This window comes from Lissotriton vulgaris, chromosome 6 (assembly GCF_964263255.1).
Source record: "Lissotriton vulgaris chromosome 6, aLisVul1.2, whole genome shotgun sequence".
NCBI lineage: Eukaryota > Metazoa > Chordata > Amphibia > Caudata > Salamandridae > Lissotriton > Lissotriton vulgaris.
This window is the reverse complement of record NC_141694.1, coordinates 1,410,906,101-1,410,918,892: the sequence shown is the minus strand read 5'-3', so window position 1 is coordinate 1,410,918,892 and position 12,792 is coordinate 1,410,906,101. Positions and strand designations below refer to the sequence as shown.

Below are 12,792 nucleotides of genomic sequence, written 5' to 3'. Positions count from 1 at the left end.
CTGGTTACTCCACCCGCGCCAATTTCTATCCTTCCCGTAAAGGAAAAGGTCAATACGGCAAGGGGAGATCTGGTGGCCACCAAGGCCAATATCAAGATTCCGGAGCTACAGGTGAGCCTCATTCAAGCATGCGATGTGATGTTGGGGGGCAGAGTGCAATTTTTTCTGAACAATTGGCGCATGATCTCCAACGATGCTTGGGTGCTAGAAACCGTTCAGGGGTTCAAGATAGAGTTCTATCACCCAATACATCAAACCCGTCTTCCAACCCCTCTGCTCTTTTCCAGTCACTCTCAGGCTTGTCTGTCGGAGGAAATAGAAGTGCTCCTCAGCAAGGGAGCGATTGTTCCTACCGAACGCCATCCAAAGGGCTTTGTCAGCTCGGTCTTTCTGGTCGAGAAAAAAGGAGGCGGGTCTCGCCTAGTTCTCAACCTGAAAGACTTCAACAGTGGGGTGGTCTACAGGCACTTCAAGATGGAGGGCATCCATCTTCTGCGGGATCTCCTTCGGGAAGGAGCTTGGATGGTCCGTCTGGACCTGAAAGATGCTTATTTGTCAATCCCGATTTACGGGCCCCATCGCAGATTCCTCCAGTTTCAATGGCTGGGGCAATGGTACGAGTATCAGGTTCTCCCGTTCGGCCTTTCGTCGGCACCATGGTGCTTCACGAAATTGCTGAGGCCAGTTGTAGAACATCTTCGTTCCAGGGGGGTCAGGCTGATCATATATCTGGACGACATTCTTTTTATGGCGGATTGTCCTCTCAGGCTTCTGCAACATCTGGAGTGGTCCATCACACTCTTGCAGCCTCTGGGTTTTCTAGTCAATGTTCCGAAATCGGTTTTGGTTCCCACTCAGTCTATCGATTTTCTGGGATTTCAGATAGATTCGGTGACTTGCCAGCTTCTTTTGCCCAATCAGAAACTCCGTTACATCAGGAGGGAATTGACGTCTGTTATTTCCAAACAGACTGTGTCGTTGAGGTCGTTGGCACGTGTTGTAGGTCTTCTAGCGTCCTCCATTCAGGCGATCTTTCCGGGTCCTCTACATTACCGGGCGATGCAGCGCCTAAAGATTCAGCATCTCCGGAAAGGCCTCCGCTATTCGGATCAAATTCCTCTTTCGGAGGAAGTGCGGAGGGAGATGCAATGGTGGCTAGACCACATGGAGGCCTGGAACGGTCGAGCCCTGTTCGGTTCGTCTCCAGAACTGGTGATCGAATCGGATGCCAGTCAGTGGGGTTGGGGAGCCCGTTGCGGGTCTGTTTCGACAGGGGGTCGTTGGTCACCCCAGGAGTTGTCTCTCCATATCAATTGTCTGGAACTCCTGGCGGGTTCCTTTGCGATACGGTGTTTTTCCCCCCTACAGACGAGTTGTTGCATTCTTCTCCGGATGGACAACGTGTCTGCAGTCCGCTATGTCAACAAGCTGGGCGGGACACGATCCAAGATGTTAGCGGAGATTGCCAAGGATTTTTGGCATTTTTGCCTACACCGGAAGATCACGGTTATTGCAGAGTATCTTCCGGGCCGCAACAACCAGGTGGCAGATTGGCACTCCCGACATCTTCGGGATTTCAGCGACTGGAGACTTCACCCTCGAGTCTTCCGCGCCATTCTTCGATGTTGGGGCCAGTGTCACCTGGATCTTTTTGCCTCTCGCCTCAACGCGCAGCTTCCTCAATTTTACAGCTGGAGACCGGACCCCTTAGCTCTGGCCACGGATGCTTTTCTCCAACAGTGGCCATCGACTCGGTGTTATGCATTTCCCCCGTTTATGATGCTTCCCAGAGTGCTTGCTTACACAAAACGATTTCGAGTGGAGCTGATTCTGATTGCTCCCTTGTGGAAGGCTCAAGCGTGGTTCCCGGTTCTCTTAGAGATGTGCTGCGCGCCTCCCCTCCTTCTTCCCCTGAAGCGGAATCTGTTGCAGGATCCTCTCGGAGATCCGCATCCCCTCATTCTCTCCGGCACTCTCCAATTGCTAGCGTGGCGAATCTCGGGGATCGTTGGTCGGTCCCAGGCATTTCTAGCGAAGCTGCCAACTTCATTAGTAACGCCTGGTCTCCCAATACCCACAAGCGGTATCGGGGAGCCTGGAAACGCTGGTGTGATTGGTGTGTTCAACGGGAGGTTGATCCGGTTTCAGCAGATATCAGTCTAGTCATTAATTTTTTGACTTCCTTGGCCACTTCCGGTCTGGCTTATCGGACCGTTAATAGTTTTCGTTCGGCTATTTCTGCGGGCCATGTCCACATTGATGGTAAGCCTGTTGGTGAACACCATTTGCTTTCCAAACTGCTTAAAGGTATTCGTCTTGCGAAACCCCCCACACCGAAGTATGTATCTTTGTGGGATGTTTCGGTGGTTCTGAGATTTTTGGAGGCTTGGCCTTCTAATCTTTTATTATCCCGTAAACAGTTGTCTGCAAAACTGACCATGTTACTGTGTCTAGTTTCTTGCAAACGTGTTTCGGATATTCGCGCTTTAGATCTTGCGGGTCGCAGTTTCACCCCTGAGTGCGTTACTTTCACTCTCTCTAGGAGGACTAAGTCCAACACTTCCTCCATAACATATCCTTCTTTTCCTGATCATCCCAATCTTTGTGTTGTCCAGTGTTTGAAGGATTATGAGGTGAGTACCGCTTCTTTACGCGCGGACATGCAAGGTCAGTTGTTGATCGCCTTACAGAAGCCTTTCCGTCCTGTTGCACCAGCTACTCTGGCTCGCTGGGTGCGCTGGCTCATGTCCGAGGCGGGCATTGATGTTTCTGTGTTTGGAGCACATTCTGCTAGAGGGGCAATGGCCTCAAAAGCTTATTCCATGGGTGTTACTCTATTTGACATTATGAAAGCTGCAGACTGGTCTTCAGACTCTGTTTTCAAACAATTTTATTATAAACCAATTGTTAGTGTTGCCTCTGTTGGTGTGGAGGAGCTTTGAACAAGCATAATCGGAGCCTCCTGTCCTGACATAGAATTCAAAATTTGCAAACATTCGTGACAAGAATTTTCAATTCTATTAAGGACTAGGAGGCGAGGATTATCCCACCCTGATTGTAACTATGTTGCATTTTCATGTACTGTATAACATTTGCATACTGTTGCATTTCTGATTTCCTTGTTTTCTTCCCCCCCTGTCTTGCTTTGATTTTTCTCCATTATTGGGATATTACGGCGCTGTATCTTTTTTCAGGTTCAGACCAGAAATGATGTGGTTGTTCTGCCTCGAGAGCCTCCTCTGTCTCCTTGTTCCCGGATCCAGGATACCTCCATCTTCTGCTACAGGATCCTTTGGATTTCGGCGGCTTGTTTGGAACTTTTGTTGTTACTCTACCTGGGATTGTTTTTTAATGTGGAACTATATACCCAAAGAAAGAGGAAGAAGGACTAGTGTTTGGACCTTATATAGTGTATCCTCTATGGTCATTCCCAAGTGTTCATGGGATTTGTAGTTTTGTTTTTTGATTGGCTGCTGAGCATTTCATTAAAGAAATGAGAAAGCATAATCCTCGCCTCCTAGTCCTTAATAGAATTGAAAATTCTTGTCACGAATGTTTGCAAATTTTGAATTGATTAAAAGTGTTTTTTTGAAAGAAACAAAAAATTTCATTGGCAGATTAAACACTAACATAGATGGTGGTTGGCAGTTTTCAAAACATGGAGTCTTTATTCTCTTTTTTTCCTTGTGCGTGTTATTCTGACCAGTAAGTTCAGTATCTGACCTCATAAGTAGTTTTTTTATGGTTCCCAGTTTCACTGTACCCGAATACTATATAAGAATGCTGTAAGGAGGCGATTGAATATCACTGTTTTGTAGTGCATGCATGTGCATATATATATATATATATAATTGGACACATTCTATTTAACATTGTTCATTATGGAATTGTTTTCATAACATCAGATCTCTTGTAGTTTCTTCATAAATGTACAGATTAGCCTTTTCTGGGTGCAGGCATGTTATTTCAGGATTCCTTGCATCCATGTTATGTTATAAAGATCTTTTTGCTGCATGTAGGCAAAAGGCACCCGCCGAATGCGTAGGGAATCCTCACACTGCCAACTCATATGTGTTTAAATAGGGAAACATCCTTTACAACACAACTTTTACAATGCACTACCATTACGACACAACTTTTACAACGCAAGTCATTACAACGAATTGCGCTGAAGGGCGCTCTAGGATAGGGAATAGTTTAATTACTATCCAACACCTTCCCTACTATCCACGGGGACTGGAGTTGGAATAGTAAATTAAACTATTCACTATCCAGCGCCCCCAACGCAAGTCGTTGTAACGACTTGCGTTGTAAAAGTTGCGTCGTAATGGCATGCGTTGTAAAAGCATGCGTTGTAATGACATAAATCCGTTTAAATAAATTGCTCATCTTTGCTCAAGAAGCAGCCATGCTCCAGGTGCAGGAAATTGGCCAGTGCCAAAAGGGGCCGGAGACTTTGTTTCCAAATGAAAAGATCTTTGTTGATGTACATGGAATCAGTACCAGGAGCGGGGCCATTATTGGCACAGCCCAGTATGGCCAGTTAGACTGGGATAGCCTATGCCCCTGGTTTCACTGCCGGCTTGGTAGAGACTTCCAGTGACTATGCGCACCTTGGCTTAAAGGGGCTCACCCTTCGACTGATGCTACTATAGGTCCCAACACCCAAGTAGACGTCATCAAACAAAGAAACAATATTTGGCTATTGCTAGTGATGCTGGTAAAGAGAATTGTTTTTCTCCTCTATACTGAATGGCCCTTTTAAGTCAGTTTGCCAGGGCCTATCGATACATATTCATCGGCCTGCGTTTTTTGAAGTTTAGTAGCAGAGAGGGTTTCTGTTGCCGAAAATGATAACCCGCCCTCGACGCTATCAAAATCTCTCTGGCGGACACCGAAGCAAACATGTGTCTTTGTGGTCTTTCACAAACTGTGTTGGTCAGCATTGTGAATCTTGGCTAGACGCTAGGTCCCTACGTCTGGCTGATGGATACCACATTAGCTGAGTGTCCCACTCACATGATCTCCCCTGTGCAGCTGCTTCCAGGATGTCCTGTGGTGTGCTGTCAGTCCAAAGGATTCCCTCTGGGGCGAGGGTGGAGAAGTAGCTTCCTCGACGTGCACTCTCGTTCAGCTCGTTGCAGGCCGAGTTCGCCTTCTCCATGAATAGGAGGAAGAGAGAGTATTGGATTGAAACAGATGTCAGGGAGAATGTGACAGAGTAAAACTGTTGTCCATTCTGTTAGGAACCCACCTGAGACACTGGGGGTGGTACAGACTTGTTTGTCTGTGGCACCCTGTTTAGAGGGACCCCCAAAGGTAAACTAAATATTCTTTTAAGTATCCATGCCTCACCCTCATGTATTTTCAGGAGAGCTTTAAGGATTACCTGCCGAAGTATTTTGGGGTATGCACTTGCCACAGTAGTAAAAACAATGAGTTATGATATCACTTTTCACAAGCAGGAGGGGTATAGGCTTCCTTCGAGAGGGGCTCTGTAAGGTAAGGTGATTGAGGTCTGGCCCGGGACCAGGGTTCACTTCCCGCCTCGGCGGCTCTTGGACTCAATCTCCCCGGACCTGATCATTCTCGCCTCGGTGCCTAGTCTAATCATGGGTCCCACTCTGTGACTCTGGCAATAGCTTGCTTAATCTCCACAACGGCCCCAGCAGCGCTTGGATGCCTGGCTTCACCTTAGGGGTGCCCAGGAGTGGACATCTCACAGGAAAGCCAGGAAGGGTTCCACAGTGGTATGAATATAGCGCTATGAGACCTCTGGGTAGAAGGCGCTATATAAATACAAACACATTTACATTTACATTTAAGGTGTGTGTTTTGGACCATCATGGTGGATAAGTCAAAACTGAACAAATTCCAAATAGTTAATGCAGCCACTGTGCATGCTTAATTTACCTTCATATGCTTTCTTTTTGTGGTTCCAAACAGGATCCTGAAGAGCTGTTTAACCGCTATTTACACCTCTGTCCGAGCCAGCCTGGGGTATGATCATGTCTCCCAAAATAGCTGTCGTTAAGAGATAAGTAGTTCAGGAGGCAGTTGCACGTCCTTTGCTTGGTACAGAGTTCGGACCATGTCTCCCTGCTGCTATTCTTGCTGCTGTGGTTGCTGCTAGGTTGGAATTTAAAGTTCTCTGTTGCGCACTATCCTTTGTGACACCAGCCCTTCAGTCGAAAATCTAAACCCCTGGCATGATTGCAGAACCATTTTCTCTGAATCGTATGATCTCCGAGCAGCCCCACAATATCATCAAGCGAATCGTGGCGGAGGTCCTCTTCTGTGCAGGCCTCTGTGTCACAGAACAGTCTTCCCCTCGCCCTGCATCTTCCAAGATATGGAAAAAAAACTCAAGACTTGGTTTTCCTCCTCTTAGTAATTGCATTTTGCTTCTTTTTCAATTTCTGCGCCAACGCCAGGGAACCAGGTTACTGTATAGCCCAGTTCTTCCGTTTGTGTCATCTCATAGCACTTTCAGAGTCTGGGCTTCCTCAGGGCAGCCAGTAGTCATTATGTTTGGTTAGAGAACCAAATATCCGTCAAATGTGTTCATTTGTGATGGTTGGTTATGGGTAGTGGCTGACTAGGATGTTTACAAGTCTGGCAAGTTTCTGTATAGTTATTTGGTGAATGAATGTGTGCCGATGGACCTGGCTGTCTGTTGCGTTTTATCATGCACATTGTAGTTGTAAGCAAAATAAACCACATTTGGGTAACTCATTTACGCAATTGGCTTGCATCAAAGTGGGAGCAATTCTAGGCGGAAGAAATAAAGCGGCTTATGCCTTAAATAATCTGTGGTGTCCCACTTGAATTGGTTGTGTGGCCTGTATGTACATCTTCCTCTTGACGGCCGAAAAGAGGCCCTGTAATCAGCCCACCAACATGGGGCCCCGTAGCAGTACCCGACATCCATGCCACAACATAATTGGGCTCTTGTGACCCCTCCTCATCTGATGGAGAGCAAGGCCCTGGGAAGGGCGAGTGGCTCCTGTGGTCCCAGCTGCAAACATACATTTTCTGCAGGTGTGTCCTCCAATCAGGCCTCCTGCCATGCTGCCCATTGAGAGGCACCGCAGGACAACTATTGCCCCACCGTTTAGTGCCACATCAGCTTGAACCCCTTCTGAAAAGCACCTCCAGCCCTTTCTGAGCTGTAAAAGAAGTGCTTGTAGGTGGCCGAGGGAGGGGCTGCAGCCCAGGAGGTTTCTGCACAAAGCCGCTTAAGGAGCAGCGTCATCTATTAAGATGCAAACAGCCCTGAATGTGCCTCATAGTATGCAAATTAGAGGGGGCTCACACATTCTCTTTATGCCAAGGGCTCCAAAAATCCCAAAACCGGCCCTGGCTTTCTTTACATTAAAAACAAAAAAGTCGCCCGCTTCATGTCCATTAAAGTTAGGTGGGTCATGAAAGTTTGGCGTGCTAAAAATTGGGTCGAGGTTCTAAAAAGTTTGGGTGGCGCTGGCTGGCCTTTACTGTATTTTAAAAGTGCCGAGGTCCCTGCTAGAACCAAAAGCTTTCTATTCCTGCCCACAGCCCGATGTCAGCGCCCTCTTAACTGCCACACTTTGCACCTAATCGCGCCTTTGCTCTGGTAAATTCCCGCCTTTGCTCGGGGAAATTCCTGTGAACGGTAATGTGCTAAAAAGCCGAGGGCGAATCGCTTTTCTTTACTAAATTTATTATGAAGCAAGTGCAGCGGGCACGTTGCAACCGCCTTTCCTTCAGCACCAGCATCACAAACAGCATTTTAGCTGTCAGAGCTCAGGCGTGGAGTGTACCCGGCCCCAGGCTAGAGACCGTCACTTTGAACCTCCACGGCTTCCGTCACCTATCAAACAAGCAGGTGCATTAAGTATACGTTTGGTATTATCTCGCGCATTGTACGCTGTATAGGCACTGAAACCGGAGTTTAACGTCATAGCTTTAAACCGTGTGAGATTTGGGCAGGGTCGGGTGGAAGGGTGTCAGTCAGACCTTTAAATTCTGGAATGTTATATTAAATTCCTGCTTGAGGTGACGTTTCCGGCTGCTTTCTGAAGGGATGGCATTCCACGTAGGCCCACAAACACAAGTCCAGATGTCAGGTGGCAAAACGCGAATGTTTCGCATTGCCGTCATAGTTGTGTGTAGCACGCGCCCGTTTTACTTTGCAAAGTGCAATGTTTGTATTCTGCTCACGTTGAGGGGTGAGGTTGCAATTGGCTCAGGACTTCCTGCAAAAAATAGTTTTCATAGTTGAGTTTTTCTTCCCTTTTTTTTGCAAATACTTTTTTTCCATTTTAAAGCAAGTTATGCGTTTCAGCCCACATAAACCGAATTTTTGCAGTTTTGGTCCACATTTTTTAGATCTCCTTCAGCTTTGTGAAATTCATTGTTACCAAAAGGTTTGAAGAATGCAAGAACGTAGCAGTACACGGCCATACATGCCACTCTAAAGGCCTTCCTCTGAGTCTGCTTTGCATTTTGTTTGATGTCATGCGTCTGGGATGCTTTTGCTTCCCTCGTGTATTTGACTGTAGTAAGTCACAGTTTTAGGAGTCTGGTCCCTTCTCCCAGAATGCATTGTGGTGGTACACTGGGCTCATTGTCATCTTGACGGAGAACTGGCGAGGCCTATGTATTGTTAGTTTATGGTACATCTGTGTATTAGCTCCTCCTAGTGTAATAAATACTTTTACCTGTTTTATGGTTTTTCCTTTGGCTGCCTCTGTGGTTGCGGTGGAGGTGCGAGAGAGTACTGTTGGTGAGCTGATAAGTTGGAAGTGAGCACCTGAATTACCTCGGGGTATAAGGGTGACTTGCAATCCAGTGGAACGTGTGATTAGGTCTGGCCCACCTCATTTTAGGGACCCTCGTTTTGGTCAGACATAAGGAGGTCCCCTTGGCCTGCTACCTAATGTGAGTGGGCCACACAACTGTGATTGTGGGTGTTGTGGTCACTAGAACAGGTTGAGCTGCTGTGGTGACGAGTGTGACCCCCATTCCCTTTTGTTGGTGGAGTGGTCGGTGCTATCCAGATTTTATCCCCGCAGAGGCAGAGGTTTCTTTGTTATCTGAATCTAGTAAGTCCAAAATGGCGGAAGATTAGTACAACTTATCCAAAGCATCACATTTGGGGCCCAGCAGTCTGGCCCTGTGATCAGATTGTCATTGCATTGATGCAGTTTAATTCTGCACAGTGCCTAATTCATGAAAGAAAGAGTGCCCGTACCCAAGGCTTGGCTCAGACGCTCTGCGCACTGAATCCAAGGCTGGGAGTCTTAAACCGCCTCCTGCCTCTCTCATTAACCAACAGACACCCCCTGCCCCTTAATCTCACATGTGCAGGTTCCAATGTTCTTTCCCTTGACGGTTTTGGCGTCTTTCTCTTCTTCCCTTTTTCCGATCTGTGGGTTTTCCCGCTCTTCCACTAGATAAATATCTGATGAAGACAAATAAGAGCTGGTGCTGAAAAATAACTGTTGGCGTCCCCACCATCTACCAGTAAACTGGGGTGCAGTTGTGTTCTCATGGGACATCACAGAACATGACCTGCAGTCTCCAGTGACGGGCGGTAACACTGTGGTAACTTGGATTTGTATCGCTGCCCCAAAAGGTGCTTGGACCTCTGTTCTTTTAATTATTTTACTCTTGTTTTTTTGTCTGTATTGATAACAAAGATCTGTTTCCTAAAGTGTTGACCTTTAATTGGGTTTTATTTGATTGTGATGGTTATGGGTTATTGTAACCTATAACTGCCTTCTGAATAAATCCTTGACAGCTTGACTTCGGTTCAACACGAGGAGCCCAGACAAAAACAGGAGGCTTTGGAACTTTTGAGTATTGCAGAAGTACCCAAACTGTGCTACTCTACCTGTTCCGGGCTTACTCGCTTGAGCATTGCCCAGTAGCCCAGCCTGCCTCGGGACTCGGGGAGTATGCCCTATCTGCATCGAGCTGTTCACTCCAGGGCAGGAAGAGGGAAATTAAACTGGACTGCAGGACGGCAGTGTGTAGGCATAAGAACAGGGGTTTCCTGTGTGTAGAACGAAGAACAATTTTAGGTGTAGAGTGCCTCATCCCCTGTTCTTGCAGTCTGTACCCTTCCCCAAACTCAACTCAAATCTAGTTATATAACATTCATTAGGTACGTATGTATCTTATATTTATTACGCCACTACTAATTCAGCATCTCCAATACACTGCCCTATATGTCACCCTCTCAATATATCCTCTACCTCCACTCTGACTCATCCCAATCCCATTTTACTACTATGATCCCCAAAATAACCCTTCTAGACTATTCCCTCCTCCACTGCTCCTTGTATCATCTCAAACCTCTTTCTATTCAGATCTCCCAAACAAGCCTTTGTAAACCTTTCCCTCGTGTATCCCTCCAAGACACATTCAATGCCCCATCTCCCTCCTTAACCCACTTACAGAGATTCTTCTCTCCCCATCCCTCTTTTACTCATCCCAAGACCCCCCCCCCTTTGCTATGATCTCCAAATAAACACTTTCCAGACTTTTCCGTCTTCTATCCCGCCACTATCCTTTTCAGTCCAGCTAACAGACTCACATGTCCACCGCTCAAATTTATTTTAGGTTTCCCTATCCTAATTACCCACTAATCTTTTTTGGGTTCCAGAGTAGCATGTTACTCACCCAAAAGCGCTTCGATGCCTCGTTGGTGGTAGTAAGCACTATATCAATGCAATTACCGTTACCACAGGTGAAGTTAAGCGTTTAATATGCACATAATTACATAACGCGATTGCAGTACTGTGCTCGGTAGAAGTACCGAAGTTAGTGTTAAAGTAACTTCCAGAGTGGGTTGAATTAGCTTTTGGGAGCTGAGTTTGTACTTCGTAGCGCCACACAGACACGTGGCTCTGATTACCAGGGCCCTTGGCCCCCCTGCATGGAGCTTGGAACTTAACATGATTGGAGGCTGAGGAGTGCAGGTGCGGTAACCGCCCCCTGACACCCCCTGCCCCCAATGATCAGCAGTATGGATAACTGTAACCTGCTTGTATGTAGTGCTTCATACCACAATGTTGTCGCTTTGAAGCGCTGTAAATATCAGGCGTTACTCTTAACCCAATCAAGAGTTTCAGACGTTTATTTAATAAGGCTTGAAAGAAAAGCGTCACTGGTTGGCTTCTAGGCGCTGCATAACTCTGAAGACGAGGATGGGTGGTTAGAGGGGGTACGTCGCCAGTTTCTGGAGCCGGGTGGTTCTCCTAGATGTAGATGCACCTCGGGGAGCCTCCCTCACCCCTCCTTGGCTGGACTCGCAGCAGTCCTGGGGTATGTAAAGCGTGGGGTTAGTATTCACAACAAACGGTTGAGTCGGATTAGCGGCGAGTTCTGTTTTTCCAGTCGCGGCGCTGGATGGGTTTGAGCCGCGTCCAGAGCGGCGGAAACTGCTGACACACCAGAGGAGACAATGGGGCGGCGTGTGCGGGGCCGCGAGCAGGCGCGGGGCTTTGTTTAGGGTTTGGGGAGGGGAAGCAGCGAGAAGGGCGGGCGGTGACAGCGCTGCCGGAGCGGGGCAGAGTGCTGGCCCGGTGCCACCCTCCCCTGCCGGGGGAACAGCTGTGCCGGGCACGGTCAGGCAGGGGCGGCCCCTCCGACCCTCCAGCACTCCCGGGCTCCTCTTCATCGCTCTCCGTGCGGGATGTTCTGCCTGAGAGGTAAGTGCTTCTAACACTCTCTGTGAAGTGCGCCGAGGTGCCCTCTGCATGCCAGGGGGCGGCGGTGCCCGCCTTGCAGAGAAGGGTCGCCTCGGATTTGATGGGACTTGGCGCCTTGGGGTTTTGGAAGCCTGCAGCCCCGATTGCGTAGCGCCGTTCCATGGGCTGAATGGTCACAAGGCGCTTTGTGACTTCAATGAGGCACTGCAATAAGGAGTCCGAAAAAGCGGTTTAGCGTTGCTTTTCCTGCCTCAGACATGGGTGTTCTGGGTGCCGATGCCCTTGTGCAGCCAGGGTCTCGCAGAGCGTTTGTTCCTACTTTTATGTTTTTCTCGTTTTGTGTTTGTTGTTAAGGTGTTGACTAGCCACCGCCGTCTTTCAAACCACGGCGCAGCCCCTGTACACCCGGCATCGTGTTCTTAGGGGAAGGGACTTGAGGAAAACGTGAACTTTGAACTTCGCTCTAAGAAAGAAATGTGCTCTATGTTTGCGGAGGGTGCCAGGGGGGAACAGCAGCGGATTACACCAAGTCAGGCGCCTCTTTTCTGATTTGATGATTTTAGTCACAACACAGAAGCAGATGTACCTGCTCGCGATACACACCAAAGGAAGTACTGGGGGAAAGAAATGACAGATTCTATCTGGTGAACTCCCTGGGTCTGAGGAAGGTATGGTACCATTCAGTTTTTAGGTCTCGCCTGTTGCCGATGCGCATGCGCATCGAGCAAAGCGAGACTATTGCGAGTTATCCACACTTTATCTGCACTGCAAGGAATCGTGGCGATTCCTTGCAGTGCCCGTGAGTTTTAAGGTCAATGCGCATGCGCATTAAGCTTATGCGCATGTGCATTGACCTTAAAACTCACGGGCGCGTGCACGTCCGTCTTTGTTTACCCCTCCGCCCCCTCCCGCCGTGTCGCATTTCTCCTCCCCCTCCCCTCTCTTCCTTCCGTCGTGTCGCACCTCTCACCAGGCTCTTGAAGCACGACGCTTCACCAGCGCTTCCCTCCCACTCGCTCACTACCCTTCTCCCCCACCCCCATCCGACTTGTTAACATTCCACTACTTCAGCACCTCCACGCCCCTATAGAGACCC

General features: G+C 48.2%; 1 protein-coding gene across 8 annotated transcripts in view; it reads left to right on the top strand.

Annotated features, from left to right (window-relative positions):
- NHSL1 (NHS like 1) overlaps positions 1-12,792 on the top strand; it is a 466,661-nt gene that overhangs the window by 272,226 nt on the left and 181,643 nt on the right. Inside the window, exon 1 of one of the 8 annotated variants that reach the window (XM_086927534.1) lies at positions 11,556-11,696. The exons of the other annotated variants lie outside the window; for them this stretch is intronic. Coding sequence (XP_086783660.1) covers positions 11,681-11,696 — 16 coding nt within the window. The 5' untranslated portion in view covers positions 11,556-11,680. Of the gene's footprint in view, positions 1-11,555; positions 11,697-12,792 lie in introns of those variants that run through there. 8 annotated transcript variants of the gene reach the window in all.